The following is a 27,346-nucleotide window of genomic DNA, read 5'->3' on the forward strand; positions in this document are numbered from 1 at the left end:
AAAAAATAATAAATATATAATAAAAATATTATATTTATTAATTATTTTAATCCTTAACTTTTAAATATCAAATAAAAATATTTTTATATAATTTTTTATTTTTATAAAGTATTTTTCTCAAAATCGAGCTCGAGCTCGAGCTCAAATCGACCCCTATAGAAAAGGAAAGTCTGGGTGCAGCCGCCTAGAAGAAAGGTCCAGATCTCTCTCAAAACTTCACGGATCTCCGTAAAACTTTTAGAATATGTTGAGAAGGGCTAGGCAACAACTCCTTTCAAATCTTGCTGCAAACAGATGTCAAATGAGAGTGATCCAATAAAATCTCTCTCTCTAGATGTGCAGAAAACAAAAAAGAGGTTCCTGAAGAGATCAAAACAGTCTAGGACCATTCAGTAGAGATGTAAGCTCTCAATAGGTCACAAAAACAAGGTGGATCATAGAGAAAGAGGATCAAAGGGCAACCTGCTCTGATACCATGTGAACTGAATTGAGAGCAAGAAGAAAACAGATTTAGGGGTGTCAAGAATAGTTGACCCCCACCCCAAAGAGTCTCTTTTATATTAAAGAGATAAAAGATATGTACAGTTACAAAAATGCCCTTACAGGGCTGAAAGATAAAACGAACAAATAAAATAATAAGAATACGATACTATACAACAAGGACTACTCTAATAGTGTACATCAAGATATATCTTCACAGTAGCATTACTAAAAATCAAAACTGTCCCATGACCTTTTTCCCTAATCATTGCGTTTTCTAGGATCTAGTGAAAAAAAGGGCGATTGGGCAAACATAAGTTGTAAATAGAAGTTTGGGAGATTTACTATGTTGTTTAGTGAGTGATCATGTCACACAATGGGATTTGGTAATGCCTACAAATGAATTTGCCTATAATAGCTCTGTGGACTAGAGTACAGATTACAGTCCCTTCAAGAAAGAAATGGGAATTCAGCCTAAGAAGCTGATAGATCTAGTTCCTTTGCCATCAAAAGCAAGACCAAGTAGATCCATGATGAGGTTATAAGGAAGATTTCAACCATCAATGGAGCCTCTAAGTCTCATGCTGACCTACAATGCAGGTTAGTTAATTTTAATGGAGACATGGTAGTATAAAAATTAGGCTTGAATGTGTACCTAAAGGTGTTTACAAGAAGCTGCATTCAAGAATAGGGGGCAATTTATCCAGGTTAGGTTGGGTTGAGATCAACCCAAGCCCAACCCAAGTTTTTGAACTCCACCCTAACCTTCAACCCTACCTAGTCAACCCCAAACCAAACCCTCAACCCTAATGACCTAATTCACTTGGGTTGGACCCAACCCAAACTATCTCCTGTCTTCTTAAAATCTCTCAAACTATCTTAATCTTTGATGAGGCCAAAAAAAAAAGAAAGAAAAGGAGTAAACAAAAGAGAAAACGTGAATGTATTATGTATTTGTATGTTTTTTCGTAGTAGGACCCCAAATTGTTGCTTTTGGGTAGCTTTGTTGACAGTTTGCATCCAAGGGCATTTTCGTTACTTTTATAATTCAGATACTAGTCAGGGACAGTTGGGTGCACATCTGTTGGATTTCGGTTTCTTGGGTCTTTTTATAACAAAAGTTATCTTTTGGGCTTTTGTTTGATGTTAGTTTTGTTCTTAAGGAGTTGTTTGTGAAAGGGACACATTCTAGGGGCTTATGTGTAAATATATTAATTGGCTTCTCCAACAAATCTTTGAGTCTTATAAAAGAAGGGGGAGCCGTTTCTATAGAGGTCTTTTTGGTTCTTTCTCTCTTGTTTGAACTGTAGCTCAACTCCAACTAAGATTTTCAAGTATTTGGAGCTTAGGTTTTAAGGAGTCAACCCACTTTGGCATAGAGTACATACCTTCTATTGTCATGCTTACTTTGTTACTTTTCCCTTTTGTTATTTCATTGGCCAAGAGGGCATTCTTGTAATTATACATACATGGTTAATTTTCCTTTTGTTATTTCATTGACACCCTTTAGTTTGTACACTCTACTCCCCCATTCCACATTCTCCTTGGAAAGACCTTAGTATAGATTTGTGATAGGCCTCCTTAAAACTTATGGGGGAATGGTTCTATATATGTTGTGGTTGGTTGCTTCTGAAAATGACTCATTTCATTTTGGATGTCTTGCTGAATACTACATTTAAATAATAGTTGTGTAATGTATGCAACATCAGATGTCTTGCTGTAAGGAATGAAATGAGCCATTTTGGGAAGCAACCAACCACAACATATATAGAACCATTCCCCAATAAGTTTTAGGGAGGCCTATCACAAATCTATACTAAGGTCTTTCCAAGGAGAATGTGGAATGGGGGAGTAGAGTGTACAAACTAAAGGGTGTCAATGAAATAACAAAAGGAAAATTAACCATGTATGTATAATTACTAGAATGCCCTCTTGGCCAATGAAATAACAAAAGGGAAAAGTAACAAAGTAAACATGACAACAGGAGGTATGTACACTAATACTATGTTCAAGCATCTCTCTATTGAAATAGTTGACTTGTAACAAGAATTTTTTCATTATCAGTTTTTCTTTCTAGCCATCTACTCTTTTCATCTTACTTTAATTTTTATCAAATAGTGTATAGTTTGGTGGTAAATATTAATAGTCACGTCTCATTAGCATTTTTGTTTATTAATAGGTGTGGTGGGGTCATGGGTAAATATGCAGCTGGTGGAGAACTCAAGCCACCTACTATTGGTTAGTGAAAAGCATCTTTTATCATTAGTTCATAATGATGTAATTTAATATGTCCTCATTGATATCTTAAGTGGTACCTTCATTGTGCTAATATGGAATATTATTTTTTTCAGCAATATTGTATTTGCATTATCAATTAGGGCATAGTAGGACATTATATTCAAGCATTTAACATTTAATTGTGTCATCCATTTTCTTAATTTCATAATTTCTATATGGAGTGGAGTTGAATACCTACTCAGTCTCTAACATCATGTATAGTGTTGCATGCAGATAGGGTTTAGAGATGTTGCTATAAGAAAGGAATCTAGTATTTTGTATGTAAGAAATAAGAAGCTTAAGAACATTTAAGGACTACCTCTATAGAATGGTATAAAATGGTGTTGATGTTGTATGTGTCTATTGTTCTTACAAGTTTTACTTTATTTACTTGTAAGTTGTAAGCATAAATGGTGATTGAATAGAATTTAGAGAAGAATAAATAGTTTTGTTAGAAGTCCACTTAATCCCATCATGGCTTAGTTTATTAAGTTTTATACTAATGTAGAAGATTACATAAATACCCTTGATTAGTATAAAACATAAAAGGACAAAAAGGCCCATAACCATAAACATTAACACCCTCAAGCTAGGTGAAAATGTTGTACATCCCTAGCTTGCACAAATTATCTTCCAACTTCAACTGAGAGATTCTGGTTAACAATCAGCCAATTGATCACTTGACTTTACAAGTAGAGAAACCTCTCCCCCAGCAACCTTTTCACATATGAAGTGTCAATCAACTTCTATATGCTTTGTATTCTCATATCGAATAGGATTATTGGCTATGTTTATTGTAGCCTGATTGTCAAAAAATAGCTTCATAAGGCCTACAAAATCAATCCTCAATTTTGTAAGAAGCATTCTTAGCCAAAGCAACTCAAAATCTATGTCCATGGCTCTATACTTAGCCTCCACACTCAATTGGGCAATGGAAGATTATTTCTTGCTTCTCCAAGAAACAATGTTACTGCCAACAAAGGTACAATAACCCAAGGTCAATCTTCTATCCTCAACCAATCTAGCTCAATCAACATTGGTGTAGGATTCTATCCAAGGTTCAAGTATTGGAAATGCAAGGTGTCAAAAAGGCAATTTTAAGAGACGTATTGGGATACACTTTGGATCCACTAGAAAACTCAAGTAAATATTAAAAAATATATTAATAATAATAAATACAAGTTGATATGATTATAAATAAGTTATTTAAACATAGGAAATAATACTTTAATGGTTTTATAAAAAGTGTGAAACATCCATTGAAAAATGATGGAAGAAGTAAAATGTGTGTGTGTGTGTGTGTGTGTGTGTATATATATATATATATACCTTAATTTTCGGAAAATCAATATAATTTGTCTTAAAATATGTGATCAACACTACATTGTTGCAGTCCAAACTGTTGTATCATACTACTAAATTGACCAAACCAAACTTGCAGTGATTGCTCCATATACACTTCCTCCTAAAAATCATCACGGAGGAGGCATTCTTGACATCTAACTAAAATAACAACTACTCATAATGAACTGCCAAGGAAATAATTACATAATAACCTATACCATAAGTATGGGTATAACCACTTGCCACCCAATCGTGCTTTATCCCTCTCCACACTACCATCAGCCCAATGCTTCACTGTGTAAACCTAATGACAACCTACTACCTTCTTCCTAGGATGGAGAGGAGTGAAATCCCTTGTATGATTTGAGACGAGCATAAAATTTCTCATCCATTGCCCGCTTCTAGTTTAGTGACACAAGATTTTCCTTAACTGAGCTGGAGACATATACAAAAAAGACAAGGGACACAAACTTCCAATAGGAAAGAAACAAATGAGCAAAAGAAACATAACACGAGATAGGATGTTCAGTACAAGAGCGTTTACCTTTTTGAAAGGAAATAGGTTAAGTCAAAACCAAAAGGATCCTTCAATTGTGAAATCTGTGGTGGCTTGACAAAAGTTGGAGTTGTAGGTAAGATTAATCTGCATGGTACTTTCATGTACACTTTGAATGGTCATGTAGATGCGTCAATTGTTGAAATTGGTAGGGAAATCTCTATGGTAGGAATAGGAAGAGGATGTGGAGATAAGAGTGATGTAATGACTGAAAAATAGGGAATGTTTTGAAAGGAGACATTAGGAAGAACAAAGGACAGAGGAAGAGTAGGACTATTTCACTTAAGGGCTCAAGCATCAACTTTATCTAGCCTAAGGCGAGCCTATGAACAAAACAAACACATCCAAAAACATAAGGGTGAAGAGGAAATAGAGACAGAAGGAAAAAGGAGAGAAAAGGGAGATTCACTATTAAGGACCTCAGAGGCATACAATTAATAAGGAAACAAGACATAAGTACAACATCACTCCCATAAATTTTAGGATCCAGCATCAGAATTGGAAGGGCCCAAACACAAGCAATATCAAGTAAATGTCTATTATTTCATTCAGTTACACCATTTTGTTGAGGTGTATGCGAACAAGAAGATTGATGAATAAAACCCTAGGAATCAAAAGGAAAGAAATATATTGAACAATTTTGAATGGGATTTCATTAAATGAATCCATGTCTTTCTAGAATAATCGTCAATAAATGTAACAAAATGCTTAAATTCATTGTATGGATCAATACAACTTAGACCTCAAACATCAAAGTGAACAAGAACAAAAGGACTTGATTCTCTTTTATTTTCCCTTGGAACTAAGGATACTTGATGTGCTTTCTAAGTTAGCATGACTCACATTGTAATTCACTAATAGGCACTAAACCATAAGCTAGCTTTTTGAGAACAAGAAGAGATGGATGACCCAACCAACAATGCCATTGTAGAGGTGAAAGTGTTATACGTAAAGCTCTTTGTCAGCTGCCACCATCTAGTAGTACAATCCTCTAGATTCATGCCCGCTACCAATCGTCTTCCTTGTCTTGAGATCCTTAAACACACAATGAGAAGGGAAGAATGAGACATAGCAATTTAGAGATTGAATAAGTTTACTAACATACAAGGGACTAAACAGAAATTTAGGAACATATAATACAGAAGGTAAAGTTAAATTAGAATCAAAAGAGACACCACTTATACCGGAGATGATTAGTACCATTAGCTGAAGTAATGGTTTGGGAAGTGAGGGAGGGGATAGAGTTACAAAATGGTCTAGAGACCCAGTTGTATATGTTTGCTGACCTACAATGGTGATTAGAGCAAAAGAAAGAAAATAGAGAAGAGAGAAGATGGATGGGTGGCAAGTGTGTCCTCAGCCGGTCCTAAAGTAATATTTATATTATGAGGATAATAACACATAAAAAACATATTTACCCCTGATTAGTGAAAGCATACTTTAACACATAAAAAAAAGCTAATTTTGCCTAATAACTTCGGGCCCAATGTAGCAAAAATGTCTAAAACATAAAGAGGAAACAGCCCACTAATATTGTCACCCATTACAATACTCCCCTTTAAGTTGAGCATATATTTCCATCATGCCCAACTTGCAAGCAAACTGTAGAGAAGATGGGCCAAATGTCCCATAGCCCACAACTGTGCTTTATATTTTTTTTATGTTCTGTTCTGTTAATGGGCCTTTTCTTATGGGCTTGTTAGAATTAGTTTTCTCTTGTTTTAATTAACTAGCCGCCCTACTAAGGGCTTACTTGTAATTTTTTGATAATTAGTGGTTAATCATTTTTAATGAAAGGATTAGGGGAAGCAGTGATGTACGAACAACCCTTCTCACAACCGATCTCTTCTTCTTCTTCTTCTTCTTCTTGCTGCTGCTATCTCCTCTGTTTTCCCCCTTCTTTTAATCAGTATTCTTATTCTTTTGGGACTGTTTTTCTTCTTGGTATTAGAGCAGGTCTCTTTTTCTTTCCTTTTTTTTTTGTTTCCATACATAGTGTGTATGGAGAGTTGAATCAAATGATTGATTGAAGAAGATATTCAGCTCAATTGGTAGTGGTTTCTTGGAAAAAAAGAAGTGATATTCTTCTCATCTTTTTAATAGTTTTTGGTTTTGCCCAAAAACCCTAATCAACTGGAGAGTTTTTTATTGCGCGTCCCACAAGAAGCTTCACCTTGGCTCTCAGTGGCTGAAGGGGATCTTTTGGATTGCCTTGAAGATCAATCCAAGATCCAAGCTTTGCATAGTTTTGTGAAGCCTATAGGGAGCGACTGCCTTTTTTCTATTTCTCTCGAGTTCCGAGTGAGACGCAGTTGGCTGTTAGGGATATGTGAAGGTCGGTACTTGGTGTTATTTCCTGTCTTCTTTATGTGTCATCTGAAACTGTTTTAGGAGTTGTTTGAGGAAGATGGATGCTCTTGGAATTGAAAATAAGACGAGCTTAGAGTCTTAATAGGTTTTGGGAGCACCTATAGACTCTTTATTGGCTGTGACCACAGTCAAGCTTGATGGGACTAACTATCTAGCATGGTCACAATCAGTAAAGATACTTATTTATAGTAGAGGAAAGTGAAGATATATTTCCAGGAGCAAGAAAGCACCATAGGACGATAACATGTCGTATGATAAATGGTTGCAAGAGAATTATACAGTTATTGGGTGGTTGGTGAATTCGATGCAACCGCAAATTAGTCAGCACTATTTGTGGATGAATTCTACTAAGGAAATATGGGATAGTATTGATGAAACCTATTCACAAAAACTGAATGTGGATAGGGCTTATAAGTTGAGAAGTGATACGAACAATCTAAGGTAGGGGAAGAAACCTTTAGCAGTCTACTTCTCAATGCTGAAATCCTTGTGGCAAGAGAGATCTCATGGAAACAGTTGTTTGGGAAAGTACAAATGATGCAAAAACATATAGAAATTTAGTTGAGAGGAATGGTGTTTGAATTCCTGAGAAAGTTGAATCCAAAATTTGATATTATCAGACAGAACATCCTAGCTAAAGACAATGTATCTTTGTCTCAGGCTTATGCCATGGTGGTAGTGAGGAGAGCAAAAGGATGGTTCAGGTTCAAGGGACTAGTCCAGTTGACCATTTTGCTAATATGGGGTTGAAACCCAAGGTGACTATATGTGGTACAGGGAAGAAGGAGGTTATATGTGCATACTATAAGAAACCAAGACATACAAAGGATAAATGTTAGAAGCTACGTCCAAACCTTATTCCACTCTGTTTTCAAAAGAAGGTTGAAAATGGGAAGATTGGGAGTGCCAATGCAGCCATAGTGTCATATAATGACATTAGTGCCACAGATGAGAAAGCTGCTAGTGAGCAGTTAGCTGTTATGGAGGCAGAGTATAAGAAATATGGGAGGATGATCAGCCACCTTGAGAATGTAGCCACCTCCTCCAACTCTTCAGGAAATCCAGCTGTCTACATTTGCTTATTCAGGCATACGTGCTACTACCAACCATGCAGCCATATTAGGTAATCGTAGGATCCCTTGGATTATTGATTTAGGTGCTTCTGATCATATGACCAACATTTCTACTATATTCAGATCTTACTTTCTATCCATAATAAGATCATCCTAGCCGATGGTTCTCTTGCCCCTATTTTTGGCAAGGGAGTCATCAAGGCCACAGACTCCCTTTCCCTTACTTTTATCCTTCATGTCCCTAAACTGCATGCTAATTTGATGTCAGTGAGTATCTTAACTAAATCTTTAAACTGTAGTGTAACCTTCTTCCCTTCTTATTGTGTTTTCTAGGACTTGAAGTCTTAGAAAGTAATTAGGAGTGGCCATGAGGCGAATGGAATATATCTAATAGATACTCTTGGACAAAGCCAAGGATAGCCTGAAAGAATTGCTTTTGGGTCTACTTCTTCAAAATCTTTTAGTCGTGTCATGTTATGTCATTTTTGTTTGGGTCATTTATCCTTTTTTGCTTTGAGTCATTTATTCCCAGAGTTGTTTAAGGGAATTAACTTGTCTAGTCTTCATTGTGAGTCATGTAAGTTATCAAAACATTGTAGAAGCATTTATCTTTTAAGTAATAAGAGATCCACTTTTCCTTTTCATATTGTACACTCTAATGTGTGGGGCCATACCACTTGCCTTCTATGGGTGGTTATTGATATTTTATCTTGTTCATTGACAATTTTTCTTGGTATAGTTGGTTATTTTTTATGAGATCTCATGACAAAGTTTCCTGTTAGAATGTTAGAATGATGTCTCTTTGTATGAGTGTTCGGCTGATAAGAGTTCTTATTAGCCCATACTTAAGTTTAAGTTATCCTGTAACTGGGCCTGTGTTAATGGGCCTAAGCTTGTTTAATGTTTTAAGTTATCTGGGTGTCCCATCACTAATCAGGGGCATTCCAGTACTTTCTTGTATCTTGTACTACATTCAAATATAAATAATAGCATGGTCGATTGGCAAGGACAGTTCGACCTTACAGCATCTCTTCTCCTTTTTTCTGCTACTTCGACCACAGTGGTTCAGCTTTCTTTAGCAATGTTGTTTCTATGATTATGTAAGGGAATTCCAAGTCAAAGTTTAATTTGTGATGTGTGTCAAATGTTAAAACAATGTAGAACAATGTATCCAATTTCTAGTAATGAAATTCAAGCTCCTTTTGATTTGGTTCATTCTGATGTTTGGGGACCTTCACCCATTGTTTCCATTGATGGCTTCCGTTACTTTATCAGTTTTATTGACCATTATTCTCGATGCACTTGGATTTATCTGTTAAAAGGACGTGATGAAGTTCTACAAATAACCATGATTTTTTGCAAGATGATTAAAACACAATTTGAGAAGAAGATTAAGCAATTTCGGTCGGACAATGCAGCTGAGTACTTTGAAAGATCCATGAACTCATTCATGGAAGATGCAGGCATGTTACACCAATCATCATGTGCTTACATCCCTCAGCAAAATGGGGTTGTTGAGCGCAAGAACAGGCACCTATTGGAGACAACTCAAGCCCTACTTTTCCAGCACAAAGTGCCCAAGCAATATTGGTCTCAAGCTATACTCACCGCATCATACCTGATAAATCGGATGCCATCTAAGGTATTGGGTATGAAGACTCCTTTCTCTGTTTTGTGTCCCACTCTTCCAGAATTTCCTCTTCCTCCACGGGTTTTTGGCTGTACATGCTTCATACATGTGAAGGATCCAAAGAAAACCAAGCTGGATCCCAAGGCTATGAAGGGAATATTTTTGGGGTACTCTCTTACACAAAAGGGGTATAAGTGTTATGATCCTGTCTCCAAGAAAAAATGTCACCAGAGATGTTGTCTTTTTTGAGTCTCAACCCTATTTCCAATCTTCCCAGAATCCTCTTCAGGGGGAGACTTGTGGGTTGGAAGAGGATTCTCATTCTCCCTTCCTTTTTGTTCCCCTTTCATCACCTTCCACTACTCCTAGCTGTGACCTTCCGGATCAACGTAGTGAGGCTCCAACTGTGCCAGTTACTTCTCCTGATGCAACAGATGCTCCTGAAGGTTCTAGTAGGCAAGAGAAAGAGATACTTACATACAACAGAAGGAAAAAGGGCCATCAATCTCATGATTGCAACCAGTTGAACTCAGATCAATCTGTCTTTGCAATCCAAGGTAATTCTGACTCACTCACTTCGGATTTGTATCTTATTGCTCTCCATAAGCCTGTTCGTTCTTGTATCACTCGGCATCCCATTGTTGATTATGTTTCTTACTCACACTTATCTCCTGCCTATCACTCCTTTGTGTCTGCTCTTTCCTCTGTATGTGTCCCTTCTAGGTACTCTGAGGCGGCATCTGATCCAAGGTGGAAAGAAGCCATGAATGAAGAGATGAAAGCCCTAATGAAAGCAAGAACGTGGGAATTGGTGGACCTACCAGAGGGGAAAGGCACTGTTGGGTGCAAGTGGGTATTCACAATAAAGCACAGGGAAGATGTGTCAATCGAGAGGTACAAGGCCAGACTTGTGGCAAAGGGATTTACACAAAAGGAAGGATTTGACTACAAGGAAACCTTTGCTCCAGTAGCAAAGCTCAACGCAATCAGGGCTCTACTGTCACTAGCAGCAAATTTCTCTTGGGATCTCCATCAATTGGATGTGAAGAATGCTTTCCAAAATGGTGATCTTCATGAAGAGGTATTCATGGAACCTTCTCCTGGCTATGATGTTGGAAAGAAGGTGTGTAAATTAAGGAAAGCATTATATGGTTTGAAGCAGTCTCCCCGGGCATGGTTTGAGAGACTTTGTATGACCATGAAGAAAGTGGGGTACACTCAGAGCAGTGCAGATCATACATTGTTTACAAGGAGATAGGATGACAAATTTACGGCTCTCATTGTTTATGTGGATGATATGGTGATTACTGGAAATGATGTGGAAGAGATGAAGAGGACGAAGGAGTTCTTAGCTTCAGAATTTGAGATCAAAGACCTAGGAAATTTGAGATATTTTCTTGGGATTGAAGTTGCTAGATCAAGAGAAGGAATCTACATATGTCAACAGAAATATGTGCTAGATCTCCCAGAGGAAACATGTATGATGGGGTGTAGGCCAGTAGACATTTCAATAGAATCGAACCATGGACTACAAGAATCAATGGGTGAGGAATACTGTAATAAAGAGAGGTACCAAAAATTGGTAGGAAAACTGATATACTTATCCCTTACTCGGCCAGACATTGCCTATGTAGTGCATGTTGTCAGTCAATTCATGCACTCACCAAAGATCCCTCATATGAGAGCAGTGGAAAGAATTCTCAGATACTTGAAGACTTGGCCAAGGAAATGAATTCTATTCAGGAAAACAACAGATTTGAAATTGAAGCCTACACTGATGCTGATTGGGCTAGGTCTGTTGGAGACAGAAAATCAACCTCAGGTTACTGTACATTCTTGGGGGGAAACTTGGTCACATGGCGTAGTAAGAAGCAGAATGTTGTGGCTAGATCAAGTGCAAAGGCAGAATACCGAGCTATGGCACACGGGGTTGCTGAACTTTCATGGCTCAGAACTCTTCTTAATGAGCTTGGTATTAAGACTGAGAGTCCTCTCAGGCTGTATTGTGATAATAAAGCTCCTATCAACATTGCCAACAACCCCGTGCAGTATGACAAGACAAAACATATTGAAATTGATTGACACTTTGTCAGAGAGAGAATTGTTTCAAGAGAACTCTGTGTGCCTTATACTCCATCAGAGATGCAAATTGTAGATGTATTGACTAAAGGACTGGCAACAACAAAGTTCAGGGACATACTTGGCAAGCTAAACATGATTGATATCCATGCCTAGCTTGAGGGGGAGTGTTAGAATGTTAGAATGATGTCTCTTTGTATGAGTGTTCAGCTGATAAGAGTTCTTATTAGCCCATACTTAAGTTTAAGTTATCCTATAACTGGGCCTGTGTTAATGGGCCTAAGCCTGCTTAATGTTTTAAGTTAACAGGGTGTCCCATCACTAATCAGGGGCATTCCAGTACTTTCTTGCATCTTGTACTACATTCAAATATAAATAATAGCATGGTCGACTGGCAAGGACAGTTCGACATTCCAACATCTCTTTTTCTTCTCCTCTTTTTTGCTACTTCGACTACAGTGGTTCAGCTTTCATTTCCAAGCTTGTAAGGCAATTACATGAATTTGTTCTTACCCAGTTTGATAGAAGAATCAAGATATTTAGGTTTAATAATGCAAAAGAATACTTTGAGAAAAATCTAACCTCTTATCTCATTGACTTTGGGGTCATCCACTAAAGCTCTTGTACTCGTACTCTGAAACAAAATGGAGTAGCTAAAAGGAAGAATCGTCGCATAGTTGAAATTGCAAGAAGCATTTTTTTGCCTCACATGTTCCTACAAAGTTTTGGGGGGATGTTGTTCTCACTGCGACATATCTAATCAATCGTATGTCATCCAGAGTTTTGGGCTTTAAGTCTCATTTTAATCTTCTTTATTCAAATAAGGACCTTTGTTTCCTTCTCCTTCGTGTCTTTGGCTGCACTTGTTATGTAAACATTTCTAGTACCCAAAGACATAAATTTGAACCGGAGGCCCATAAGTGCATTTTTCTTGGTTATGCCTCCACATAGAAGGGTTATTGCTGTTTTGATCCTAGTAGTGGAACTCATTATGTCTCAATGGATGTTACTTTTGCCAAGTCCACTCCTTTCTATGGTTCATTTCAAGGGGAGCATCGTTCTCAGGGGGAGTATTTGTCACAGTTGCTTGCACTCCCCCTTCCTGTTCCTGTTGAGTCTTCTTCACATGAGTCTTCTTCTATTGAGTCCAAGAGGGAACAATCATCTCTGGATCCCTTCACTACTCTTGTTTCTCTTCCATTGCCTCCTCGTCTTCTTTCTACTCACTGGTGGTACCAAAGGCAAAAGCCAGGAATGAGTAGTTTGTTTCCTCTACACCATATGAGCCTCCTACACTTCCAAGTGCTGAAGAGACAACAGGTACTGAGGTCACACACCCTTGTAGCCTCCCTTCCCAAACCTTGATGTCCCTATTGCCATATGGAAAGGTAAGCGAAAGTGTACCGCACATTGCATTCCTAAACATCTTTCCTATGGCCTTCTTTCTCATTCATATTATTCCTTTCTTTCCTCTATTGCTTCTAGCCCTATACCCGGGTCTATATCAAAAGCTCTCTCTATTCCAGAATGGAGGGATACTATAAGAACCGAGATAGAGACTCTACACAAGAATGGCACATGGGAAGTGGTTGATTTGCCTGAAGGGAAGGATCTTATGGGTTGTAAATGGGTGTACACCATCAAATATCATGTTGATGGCTTTATTGAGAGATACGAAGCTCGATTGGTTGCAAAAGGCTACACACAGACTTATGGGATCGACTACCTAGAAACTTTTGCCCCTGTTACGAAGATGACCTCTATGAGGGTCCTACTATCTTTGGTAGCTCGTTCAGATTGACCCCTCTATTAGCTAGATGTGAAAAATGCCTTCTTGAATGGAGAATTACATGAGGTTTATATGTCTCTTCCACCAGGGATGTATGGCATAGACATGGAGGGTAAGTTGTGCAAGCTGAAGAAGTCTCTCTATGGGCTCAAACAGACACCTAGAGCCTGGTTTGAAAGGTTTAGGGCTGCTCTTGTTAAATTTGGTTACATACAGACTCAGTCTGACCATACCCTCTTTGTGAAGAGGAGAGGTTTATTGGTGGTATACCTTATAGTCTATGTGGATGACAAGTGATTGGCATTGATGTGATAGGGATTGATAACCTTAAATCCTTCATTCACGTAGAGTTTGAGATCAAATACCTAGGGGAATTGAGGTATTTCCTAGGCATTGAAGTGGTTCAGTCTAAAGATGAAATCTTTATTTCTCAACACAAGTATGTGCTAGACTTGCTCACTGAAACAAGTAAAATGGGTGCAAGACCAGTGGTATTGATATGAGTCACAAGCTTTTTGCCTCTAATGGAGGAGGATAAGGGAGTGTTTCAAAGGTTATTAGGGAAATTGCCATATCTTTGTATGACTCGTCCTAACATTGCATATGCTATTAGCTACATTAGCCAATTCATGCATGCTCCCAGAGATACATTGGCAGCGGAAAAGAGGATTTTATGTTACTTGAAGAGCACTCTTGGGAAGGATATTTTTTTTACTGAACATGGTCATATGAAACTGGAGGCCTATATAGATGCTAACTAGGCAGGCAACATTGATGATAGGAGGTCAACTTCAGGATACTGTAGTATGGTAGCAGGCAATATTGTTTCTTGGAGAAGCAAGAAACAATCAGTGGTTGCTAGATCTTCAGCTGGGGCAAAGTATAGAGCTATGGCTTATAAAGTTTGAGTTACTTTGGTTTCGATCCCTAATAGAGGAATTAGGTGTTGAGTATGGCATACCACTAATGTCGTATTGTGACAATCATGTTGCCATTAACATTTCCCACAATAGTACAACATGATAGAATGAAGCATATTGAGGTTGACAAGAATCTCATTAGAGAAAGAACAGTTAGTTGATATTTTTTACCAAAGGAGTCTCCAAGGTGAAGCTACAACATGATACAAGCAAGATGGGCATGATTAACATCTATGCTCAGCTTGAGGGGGAGTGTAGAGAAGATGGGCCAAATGTCCCATAGCCCACAATTGTACTTTATATAATTAGCATTAGTTTTCTCTTGTTTTAATTAACTAGCCGCCCCACTAAGGACTTACTTGTAATTTTTTGATAATTAGTGATTAATCGTTTTTAATGAAAGGATTAGAGGAAGCAATGATGTACAAACAACCCTTCTTCTTGTTGCTGCTATCTCCTTTGTTTTGCCCCTTCTTTTAATCAGTTTTTTTATTCTTTTGGGACTGTTTTCCTTCTCAAACCATGGAACTTCATTGAATGGAAACCTTTCATTAAAACATTAGCTAGCTACATCTTCGACGGTGTCTAGGGAACACAAAGCTTACCAGAGATGATCCTGTTGAGAATTTTGATGTATTGTACTATCATAGTCCCTGTTGTACCTTATATATTCTTTTATTTATTTTGTCTCCCATTCTCAAAAGAGAGATGTTTCTAAGGATGTTACCTTTCTGGAGTCCTTTTTCCAATCATCACGTCCTTCTCTTCAGGGGGGAGAATGCAAGTGAAGATAGGACTTTTGTCTTCATGTTCTTGTCCCTATACCTCCTCCTCCTTCCTCTCATCCTTGTAACAATGTTATTCCTTCTTCTCCTCCTCCTATGTATCGGCCTCAGTCCTAGCAACAGTTATTCATCAGGCTCTGTAAGAGGGTGGCTCTTGGAGCTAAATGCCCATCATAATCTCATCTCCTCAATTCACATAATCTTGAACCCCCTGACAATTTTGTTATTGATCTTGACTTTGATCTTCCCATTGTCATTTGAAAGGGAAAGAGGGCATGTTCTAATGCTCTCTCACCTTCCTATTGTGCCTATATTTTTGACATTTCTTTTGTTTCCATCCCTCGTAGTATTATAGAGGCAACGTAGTTCCCTCATTGGAAGGAATTTATGAATAAAGAGATGGAGGCTCTAATAAAGAACCAAACTTGGGAGATTGTTCCTTGTCCCAAGGATAAAATACTTGTTGGGTGTTGTTAGAGTGCTCGAGTCAGGGGTATTTTGGTCATTCTGGTTTATCTTCTTGGAAGTGAAAGGTCTATTGTATCTGAGTTTAAGTTATGCGTCCCATCTTATATGAGGGACAAAACTATCTTTCTTGTAACTCCAAGTTTATGAATAAAATCCAAGTGGGTCGGCTAGGAGAGTGATTTTTTTCACATTCTCTCTTCTAGTCTGGCCGAACATTCTTCTCCTTCTTTCTCTTTTCTTTCTTCTTCATTCTTCTCTACTTTGACCTAGAATCAACTAGGGTTTATTCACATGGTATTAGAGTTGTACGGTTGTATCCTTATTTCTTTCTTGCTGCTGTTCTCTTTCTGGGTTCGCCGCCAGCTTTCACAGTTGTCTTCTTCTTTCTCGATTGACCTGAGTGGAGATTCGATAAGGGGCTGAAAAGGAGCTGTCATTTTGTGGGTCTGGAGGTGAGAATGCCTCCAGTCGTTGCTATGGTGGTTGTTGAAGTGGTTTACTAAACCCTCTATTCAGTATCGAAGAGGGCTGAATGTGGACAGGTATGAACACTATTGTTGTTTGTCCAATTAAGGGACTGTGAATGTTTTCTTGTTGCTTCAAAAGTTGGTTGTGGTGATGCTCGGTGTGACTGATATGCATTTCAGTTGTATTCCTCTGCATTTCTCTTCATATGTATGCTGAAAGAAGAGTTGTCGACTGCTGAAGTTCATAACAGCAGTAGATTGGTGGTGGTGGTGGTTGTGTCCTAAACCTTGTGTGTAATCAGTTCTGCAGTGTGCAGCCCAAGTGTTTGATGTGAAGACTGAGTGATTTCAGTCTTAGTGTGGTGGTGAATGGTTTTGCAGTGTGCAGCCCAGGTGTTTGATGTGAAGACTGAGTGATTTCAGCCTTAGTGTGTGGTGTGTAATGTGTATTTAAAGCTGGGGTTGGTGGTGCTATAAGTGAGATAAGCCGTGTGAAAGAGTGTGTGGTTGTGTTGTATACTTGAAGGTGAAATAATGGAGATGGCCTCTCCCGTAGATGGGAATGACAACAAAACCAGCATCGTGCTTTCTTCAGATTATATAAGTGTTCAAATGACATCTATCAGGTTGAATGGTGAGAACTATGTACCGTGGGCAAAATCCGTGGAGGTGTTCTTGAAGGCCAAGAGGAAAGTAAAACATGTGAGGGAGGAGAAACCTTCCTCTAATGACATGGCTTTGGAACAGCATGGAACCAAAGATTAGTGTGAACTTCATGTTCCTAGATACAGCCAAAGAGATCTAGGATCATGCAAAAAAGTTGTACTCTGGACAAGACAACACAACTAGGGTGTATCAGTTATACCAAGAGTACTTCAATTTGAAGCAAGGAAGTCAAAGCTTAGAGGAGTATTATGCAAGTTTGAGGAACATCCGCAATGAGCTAAATGTGTATCACCCTCTAACATCAGATGTCCAGATCCAACAAAAGCAACGTGAACAGTTTGACGTGACTAGGTTTCTTGTGGGCTTGAAGGCTGAGTATGAGCCTGTCAGAGCACAGATATTGGGGGGATCAGCTCTCCCTTCACTTGAAGAAGTTTTTGCCCGTCTTAAAAGGACATCCATTGAGCCGGTGGAACATTCTTCCTTTTCTGATAGATCTGGTTTGGTAGTAACTAAAGGGAGTGGCCGTGGAAGTAGAAGTGGTGGTGGCAGCAGTGGCCCTCCAAGCAACCGTGGTGGACACATGTTTAACCAGGCTAGTGGCTGGACTGGAGGCCGAGAGTCAGGGGGAGGCCGTGGAAGAGGAAGGAGTAATGCTCAGAGAAAATGTACACATTGTGGCTTAGAGGGACACATAGTTAATTTCTGCTATGATTTGTGTGGTCCACCCAACACTTGGGCTAACCATGCTACATCTAAGAGTACTGAAAGCCAGCAAACTGCCCCAACCCCCTCCACACCCGCTTGTGCTTCCGGGCAGGAAATGGTGAGTGTACCACGGGTAGTATATGAGCAGTTCCTTCAAACATCTCAGCAGAACACAATTACACTTGCCCATTCAGGTATGGCTTGCTTAGCTTCCAAAGCCTCACCCTGGATCATTGATTCCGGAGCCTCGGACCATATGTTTGGGACTCTTGATGTATTTTCTTCCCTTTCTCGCTCCTCCACATCTCAGTCAGTTACTCTTGCTAATGGTTCTACGTCTCCTATTTGTGGTGTTGGTGATGTTGATTTCTCCTCCTTGTCTTTAGCATCTGTTTTATATGTTCCTAAGTTCCCATTTAATCTTATGTCTGTTAGCAGATTAACCAAGTCTCTTAATTGTTCTGTAACCTTCTATCCTTCTTCTTGTGTGTTTCAGGATCTCAAGACGGGGAAGAAGATTAGTGGAGGGCATGAAGCAAGTGGTTTGTATTACCTTGATGGTGGTGGCCCCCCAGTGGCTTTTCAGTCATCTCTTACTCCTCTCCAATGGCACTGCAGACTCGGTCATTCCTCTCTCAAGGCTCAGAAGCTGCTAGTTCCTTCTTTGAGTCATCTTTCATTGTTAGATTGTGAGTCATATCAGTTAGGCAAACATCATCGAGTCTCATTTAGTCCAAGAATTGATAGTTGTGTCTCTAGTCCTTTTGCTTTAGTTCATTCTAATGTATGGGGTCCAGTTAAAGTTGTGTCCTACAATGGGTTTAAGTACTTTGTAATATTTGTTGATGACTTTTCAAGGATGACATGGATCTACCTTATGAAAGACTGTAGTGAATTGTTCTCTATTTTTCAGAAATTTCATGCTGAAATACGCACTCAATTTGGTGTTCATATGAAAATACTTCGCTCCGATAATGCCAAAGAATACATCTCCTCACCATTTCAGCAATACCTAATCATGGAATAATTCATCAAACTTCTTGTGCCTACACCCCGCAACAAAACGGTGTAGCTGAACGGAAAAGTAAACATCTTCTTGAAACTGCTCGGTCCTTAATGATCAATATGCATGTCCCAAAACATTTTTGGAGTGATGTTGTTCTTACATCCTGTTTTTTGATAAATCGGATGCCCATGTCAATCATTGGAAGTCAATCCCTTTTCTCCGTGTTGTTTCCCACTTTGTCTCCATTTCCTCTCACCCCAAGAGTTTTTGGTTGTGTTTGTTTTGTTCAACACTTGGGGCCTGGAGTAGACAAGCTAGATGCTCGAGCTACGAAGTGTATTTTTCTTGGCTACTCGAGGACTTAGAAAGGGTATAAGTGTTATAACCCAAAATTTCATAAATCATTTTCTGATGTCACCTTCTTTGAATCAGTTCCTTTTTTCTCAGATGTCGGGGTCTCTTCTTCTCCCTCTATGGTTCCTCTTCCTGTAGCAGTTATGGACCCTCTCCCCGTAGCTCCCATTCCTACTGCAGATGCACATCATATGCCTGTTACTACAGAGAGGCCGCCAATTACTCAAGTGTATACCCGTAGAAGTGCTTTGGCCCCTCCTCCACTTCAGCACCTGTCGACAGATCCTGCTACTACTCCTCCCTCAAATCTTGATCTTCCTATTGCTTTGCGGAAAGGTAAACGCACTTGTACTTCTCATCCCATTTCAAACTATGTTTCCACTGCTCACCTTTCTGCTTCTCTTTGCAAGTTTATATCATTACTCTCATCGGTTCCCATTCCCAAGACTGTACAGGAAGCCCTTACCTCCCCAGGGTGGAGGCAAGCCATGGAAGAAGAACTCTCTGCTCTACAACATAATCACACGTGGGACCTCACAACCCTTCCTCCTGGTAAGCACACTATTGGGTGTAAATGGGTCTATAGAGTGAAGCATCTTCCTGATGGTAGTGTGGAACGATTGAAGGCACGGTTAGTGGCCAAGGGCTATTCTCAGTTATATAGTGTGGACTATATGGAGACATTCTCTCTTGTGGCTAAAATTGGTTCAGTTCGGGTGTTAATCTCATCAGCTGCTATATATGATTGGCCTCTTGTGCAACTTGACATCAAAAATGTCTTCCTACATGATGATCTTGTTGAGGAGGTGTATATGGAGCAACCACCAGGGTTTGTTGCTCAGGGGGAGGCTGGTAAGGTGTGTAGGCTCAAAAAGACAATCTATGGACTGAAACAATTTCCACGTGCATGGTTTGGTAGGTTCAGTGAAGTGGTAAAGGCCTTTGGGATGAAACAGTGTCAGGTTGATCATTCTGTGTTCAGCTATAACTCAAAGGATGGGACAATCTTGCTAGTCGTGTATGTAGATGATATTGTCATAACTGGAAGTGACAACAATGGCATTGACAAGCTGAAAAAATTCTTACAGGACTACTTCAATACGAAAGATCTAGGGAAGCTAAAGTATTTCCCAGGGATTGAGGTTGCGAGGTCAAAACAGGGGATCAACCTATGTCAGAGGAAATATGTTCTTGATCTACTTGAAGAAACAGGGTTATTAGGTGCTAAACCAGCAGAGACTCCTATGGAACTCAATGCCAAGTTAAGTGTGGATGCCAGTGAAGAGTTTGATGATCCTGGAAGATACAGAAGGTTGGTGGGAAAGTTGAACTATCTAACCATTACCCGACCAGATATATCATTTGTTGTGAGTGTGGTGAATCAGTTTATGCAACATCCCCAGGTTCCTCACTGGGAAGCTGTTCTGAGAATTGTTAGGTACCTAAAGGGTGCTCCAGGTCGTGGTTTGTTATACCAAAAGGGGGGAACTCTTGAGATAGTAGGATACATAGATGCTGACTGGGCTGGCTCTATATCAGATAGGAGATCAACCACAAGGTATTGTACCTTCCTGGGTGGCAATATTGTAACTTGGAAGAGCGAGAAGCAAGCAGTGGTGGCAAGAAGTAGTGCAGAAGCAGAGTACAGGGCTATGGCCCATACCACGTGTGAACTAGTATGGCTGAAGAACTTACTACAGGAGATGGGGTTCTCAATTGACAAACCCATGAAACTATACTGTGATAACCAAGCTGCTGTTCACATCTCATCCAATCCCGTCTTCCATGAAAGAACTAAACATATTGAAGTGGATTGTCACTTTGTGAGAGAGAAAGTGATAAGTGGGGTAATTACTACATCTCATGTAAGCTCAGGAAATCAGTGGGCAGATCTCTTCACAAAGGGATTGTCTCGGGGAAGAATAGATTACTTTTGTAACAAGCTGGGACTATATGATATATACTCTCCAGCTTGAGGGGGAGTGTTAGAGTGCTCGAGTCAGGGGTATTTTGGTCATTCTGGTTTATCTTCTTGGAAGTGAAAGGTCTATTGTCTCTGAGTTTAAGTTATGTGTCCCATCTTATATGAGGGACAAAACTATCTTTCTTGTAACTCCAAGTTTATGAATAAAATCCAAGTGGGTCGGCTAGGAGAGTGATTTTTTTTCACATTCTCTCTTCTAGTCTGGCCGAACATTCTTCTCCTTCTTTCTCTTTTCTTTTTTCTTCATTCTTCTCTACTTTGACCTAGAATCAACTAGGGTTTATTCACAGGTGCAAGTGGGTGTACACTATTAAACACAAGGCAAATGATTCAATTGAGAGGTGCAAGGGTTGACTTGTGGCCAAAGGATACACTTAGACCTATGGTATTTATTATTTGGAAACTGTTGAAACTGAAGAGAGGAGAGTTGAGTGTTCTACAATGAGGGTTTGAGAAGAGGATTTCGAACACACCTCTCTCAGTCCCCTAACACTGTTTTATTAGATATATTTGAATAATTACAAGGAGGCCCTTAGTTGGGCAAGAATTTACAAAGAACTTAATATTGACAGGATGGGCCCAAAATAACAAGAAGAATAAACAACCTATGGGCCATTCGGCCCATCTTCTCTACACTCCCCCTCAAGCTGAGCATAGATGTCAATCATGCCAAGTTTGCTGGTATCATGCTGAAGTTTTGCCTTGGGAATGCCTTTGGTAAGAAAATCTGCCAACTGTCCTTCAGATGTGATGAAAGGAAGACACACTTCACCCGAAGAGACCCTTTCCCTAATGAAGTGTTGATAAACTTCAATATGCTTGGTTCTATCATGTTGCACTGGGTTGTGAGCAATGTTGATGGCAGCCTGATTATCACAGTACAACATCATTGGCTTGTCATATTCAACTCCAAGTTCTTCCATCAAAGATTTTAGCCATAATAATTCAGAAACCCCATGTGCCATGGCCCTGTATTCTGCTTCAGCAAAAGACCGAGCAACAACCGATTGTTTCTTGCTTCTCCAAGAAACAACATTACCAGCTACCAAGCTGCAATACCCAGAGGTAGATCTTCTGTCATCAATGTTCCCAGCCCAGTCAGCATCGGTGTAAGTTTCAAGTTTCATATGACCATGCTTAGCAAACAGAATACCCTTTCCTAGGGAGCCCTTCAAATAACATAGGATTCTCTCTGCAGCTGCCAAATGAGTGTCTCAAGGAGCATGCATGAATTGGCTAATGCAACTGACTGCATATGCAATATCTGGCCGAGTCATGCATAGGTACAAAAGTTTCCCAAGAAGTCTCTGAAAGATTCTTTTGTTTTCTAACAATGTCCCTTCTGAAGCTGAGAGTTTATGACTCATATCAATAGGAGTAGCAACTGGTTTAGCACCCATCTTTCTAGTTTCAGAGAGCAAGTCAAGAACATACTTCCTTTGGGAGATAAGAATCCCACCCTTGGATCGAGCCACTTCTATGCCAAGAAAGTATCTCAATTCCCCCAAATATTTAATCTCAAACTCTGTATGGAGAAAAGATTTTAGATCATGAATTGCTGAGGCATCATTACCTGTCACTACAATATCATCTACATACACAATGAGGTATACTGCCAGAGGTCCATTCCTCTTCACAAAAAGAGTATGATCGGACTGTGTCTACACATAACCAAAGTTAACAAGTGCTGTTCTAAATCTCTCAAACCATGCTCTAGGGGACTGTTTTAGTCCATAAAGAGATTTCTTCAGCCTGCATACCTTCCCTTTCATATCAGTTCCATACATCCCTGGAGGAAGAGACATGTAAACCTCCTCATGTAATTCACCATTCAGAAATGCATTCTTCACATCCAATTGAAAAAGGGGTCAGTCAAAGTGAGCAGCTAAAGATAGAAGAACCCTCACAGATGTCATCTTGGCAACAGGTGCAAAAGTCTCTAAATAATCAATCCCATATGTCTGTGTATAGCCTTTTGCAACCAGCCTGGCCTTGTACCTTTCAATGGTGCCATCAACTCTGTATTTGATAGTAAAGACCCACTTGCAACCAATAGGATCCTTCCCTTCAGGCAAATCCACCACTTCCCATGTGTCATTCTTGTGTAGTGCATCGATTTCAGATTTCATAGCATCCCTCCATTCTGGAATCTTAAGAGCTTCTGACATAGACCTGGGAATAGGATGAGAAGCAACAGAAGAGAGATAGGCAAAGTATGAAGGTGAAAGCAAACTGTAAGAAAGGTGCTTGGAAATGCAGTGTGCAGTGCACTTCCGTTTTCCTTTTCTAACAGCAATGGGAATATCAAGGTCAGGGAAGGATGAATCCAAAGGTGTTGAACCAGTACCTGTTGTCTCTTCTGTGACTAGAAGTGTATGAGGCTCATGTGTTGGAGGAGAAACAACCTGCACATTTCTAGATCTTTGCCTTTGATACACCTTGGGATTGAGGATAGGACGAGAAGGTAGAGTACTGGGACAAGGAGAATGGAACGATTGATCTACCCTTGATTCATTTGAAGGAGAGGTAGACACATCAAGGAACTCAATAGGGACAGGAAGAGGAAGAGCAAACACCTATGTCAAATCCTCCCCCTGTGGACAATGTCCTTCTGGAGAGGAACCATAAAAAAGGGAAAACTCATCAAAGGTGACATCCATTGAGACATACCGATTGCCAGACTTTGGATCAAAACAACAATAACCCTTCTGTGTGGGGGAATAACCAAGGAAGATACACTTTTTGAGCTTTGGGTTCAAACTTATGCCTTTGGACACTTGGAACATGTACATAACTGGTGCAGCCAAAGACACAAATAGGAACAGGAAAAAGGTCTTTGTCCGGATGAAGAAGAGTGAAGGGAGACTTAAACCCCAAAACCCTGGATGGCATGCGGTTTATAAGATAGGTAGCAGTAAGTACAGCATCACCCCAAAACCTGGTAGGAACATGTGAGGCAAATAAGATACTTCTTGCAACCTCAACAATATGCATGTTTTTCCTCTTAGCAACCCCATTCTGTTCTGGGGTCCTAGCACATGAGCTTTGTTGAATAACCCCCATGTCAGAAAGATAGCAGGATAGGTTTTTCTCAAGGTATTCTTTTGCATTGTCCGATCTGAAGATTTTAATCCTGGTATCAAATTGGGTTAGAACAAATTCATGGAATTGTTTTACAAGTCTTGGAATTTCATCACGGGATTTCATCAAGAATATCCAAGTGAACCGTGAAAAGTCATCAATAAACAGGATAAAATATTTGTAGCCACCCATGGAGGGTAAGTGGTAAGGTCCCCACACATCAGAATGCACAATATTAAAAGGAATAGAAGATCTTTTATTGCTCAAAGGATACTTGCTTCTACAATGCTTTGACAATTCACAAGACTCACAATGAAGACTGGACAGACTAATTCCCTTAAACATTTCAGGGAATAGATGACTCAAGGCGGAAAAAGACAGATGACCAAAACGACAATGACACAACATAATCTGACTAACAGACTCTGAAGAGACAGATCCAAGAGCAGCATTCCCAAGATGATCAGTGCATTGTCCCGGAGTATCAAGCAGGTATATTCCGTTTGCTTCATGGCCACTCCCAATCACCTTCTGAGACTCCAGATCCTGAAAAACACTGTAGGAAGGAAAAAAGGTTACACAATAGTTTAGTGACTTGGTTAAACTGCTCACAGACAACAAATTTGTATTTAGTTTAGGTACATGAAGGGCAGAAGGTAGGTACAAGGAATCCGTAGCCTTGATGGTTCCCTACCAGAGATAGGGGCAAGTGAACCATCAGCTAAAGTGATTTGATCACGTCCAGGAAGTAAGTCATATGAAACAAACAAGGTAGACAAATTGGTTATATGGTCAGAAGCACTTGAGTCAATAATCCAAGGGATCTTGAGATTACCTGAAGAGGTAGCATGATTAGCAGAAGTCCTTATACCCGAATGAGCAAATGTTGAAGTAGTAGAATTTCCTAAAGGGTCGGAAGGAGAGGTCACATCACTCAGCTGACTAATCATCTTCCCAAACTTTTCATATTCTGCTCTCATGGCTGCCAACTGTGCAAAAGCAGACATCTCTTCACTATCTGGCCCGACAGGTACATTTGCACTTCTTGATCTTTTACTATCATGTTTTTTTCTGAAACCGAATGGGAACAAGATTAGGATGTAACTTCCAGCACTTGTCTTTGGTGTGCTTCGGCTTCTTGCAGTACTCACATATAACTTATTTCTTTCCTGTGCCACTAGAAGTTCCAACATTCCCTTTAGGTTTAATCCCCATATTGGCAAAGTGATCATTAATATCAGCCCCTTGAACCTGGACAGCCCTTCTGCTCTCTTCACTACTCACCAATGCATAAGCTTGTGACAAAGAGACACTCCTTGGAAAGAATATTTTGTTTTGTGATATCATATTCTGGATTTAGTCCAGTTAAGAACTCAAAAACCCTGTTCCTTTCAACCAATTTCCTGTAGGTTTCTGCATCATTGGTGGTGTCCCAAGTTACAACTCTATTAGGTCAATCTCTTGCCATAGGGATTTCAGGGTTGAGAAATATACCGCAAGAAGTTTCTCTCCTTGCCTTAAATTCTTTACATCACTTCTCAATTTATATGCCCGGGCCACATTGAGTTTTTGGGAATAGGTTTCTGCAACACTGTCCCAAATTTCTTTTGCTGAATTCATCCATAGGTAGTGTTGACTGATTTGTGGCTGCATTGAGTTCACAAGCCACCCAATGACAGTGTAATTTTCTTGCATCCACTTCTCATAGGATGGATCATCTTCTGGGGGAGCCTTCTTACTCCCGGAAATGAACCCCTACTTTCCTCTACTACATACATGAATCTTTACTGATTGTGACCATGCTAGATAATTAGTTCCATCTAGTTTAACTGTGGTCACAGTCAATAAGGAATCACTTGGAGTCCCCTGAACCAGTCCATATTCAGCACCACTTTTGTTTTCAAACTCTGAGGAGTACATCATGTAAACACTCCAAATATGATTTCAGATGACTTCTACAAGTATACTGAATAAGGACAAGCAATAACTGAGTTCAGCCGACCACAAGGAGGCAACACACTGAGTTCAGCCGACCACAAGAAGACAATACACTGAGTTCAGGCTTCAAGAAGTAATCAAAAACTCCTAGGCACTGTGCACTCAGCCGAAGTACCTTTTCAAAGTTGTACACTCAGCCAAGAAGAGTAAGTACCAATCAGTATTGCTGAATAGGCCTTTTCACAAACACAGTGTGGGCAATAGAGACAACCCCACTGTCAAGGAAGAGAAAAGACCCCAAAAACAGTTCGTACAGCCCCCTAAAACAGCCAAACAAGAGTAACAATACACAGCCTTGTTACAAGAATGTTTCGGCAGGTTTTAACAGTCCAAGAAGAAGAGAAAAACAGCCCAGAAATTTCTGGGTTAAACCAGATTTAATGCAGTCGAAGGTAGTACAGAACAGCTAGGATTTTCGGACACTTCAACAGTCCAAACACAATCGAAGGTAATACAAAACAGAACCAGAAAACTGAGCACAACTTACAGTTCGAGCTTCAACAGTCCAAACACAGTCGAGCTTCAAAAACAGAACCAGAAAACTGAGCACAACTTATTGTTCGAGCTTCAACAGTCCAAACACAGTCGAGCTTCAAAATAGAACCGAGCTGTTCCCCTCCCCCCCCCCCCCCCTTTTTTTCTTCTTCTTTGATTCTTCCTGGTCACTGAACCCCTTCTCCAAGAGATTCTAGTCTTGGGCTCGTCCAGTGACCTCCAAGAATCAGGCAATACATGACTAAGCCTCCAGCCCTAGGATATTCAAGTTCATATACGCTCTGATACCATGTTGAAACTGAAGAGAGGAGAGTTGAGTGTTCTGCAATGAGGGTTTGAGAAGAGGATTTCGAACACACCTCTCTCAGCCCCCTAACACTGTTTTATTAGATATATTTGAATAATTACAAGGAGGCCCTTAGTTGGGCAAGAATTTACAAAGAACTTAATATTGGCTGGATGGGCCCAAAATAACAAGAAGAATAAACAACCTATGGGTCATTTGGCCCATCTTCTCTACAGAAACATTGGCTTCTATTGCTAAAATGAAATCTATTTGGGTGGTCATGTCTCTTGTTGCCCATTACTCTTGCCCTTTATATCATATGGATGTGAAGAATGTCTTTCTTAATGGGGACCTATAGGAAGAAATTTATATGGACTTACCACCTAGGGATAAGCCTTCCTAACAATGTAGGGAAAGTTTGCTTGTTGAAGAAGTCTTTGTACGAGCTCAAGCAATCCCTGAAAGCTTGGTTTGACAAATTTATAAAATTTTCATTGGATTCTCTCAATCTCAATTTTTGACTTGTAGTA

General features: G+C 39.6%; 1 protein-coding gene across 5 annotated transcripts in view; it reads left to right on the top strand.

Annotated features, from left to right (window-relative positions):
* Window positions 1-27,346, top strand: part of LOC148851519 (protein GIGANTEA-like) — a 115,939-nt gene that overhangs the window by 42,913 nt on the left and 45,680 nt on the right. For all 5 annotated transcript variants that reach the window (XM_088946831.1, XM_088946829.1, XM_088946832.1 and 2 more), the window contains one exon: window positions 2,660-2,718. In XM_088946831.1, coding sequence (XP_088802957.1) covers window positions 2,660-2,718 — 59 coding nt within the window. The remainder of the gene's footprint in view (window positions 1-2,659; window positions 2,719-27,346) is intronic.

This window comes from Nelumbo lutea, chromosome 5 (assembly GCF_056320005.1).
Source record: "Nelumbo lutea isolate HS-2025 chromosome 5, American lotus-T2T, whole genome shotgun sequence".
NCBI classification, from domain to species: domain Eukaryota; kingdom Viridiplantae; phylum Streptophyta; class Magnoliopsida; order Proteales; family Nelumbonaceae; genus Nelumbo; species Nelumbo lutea.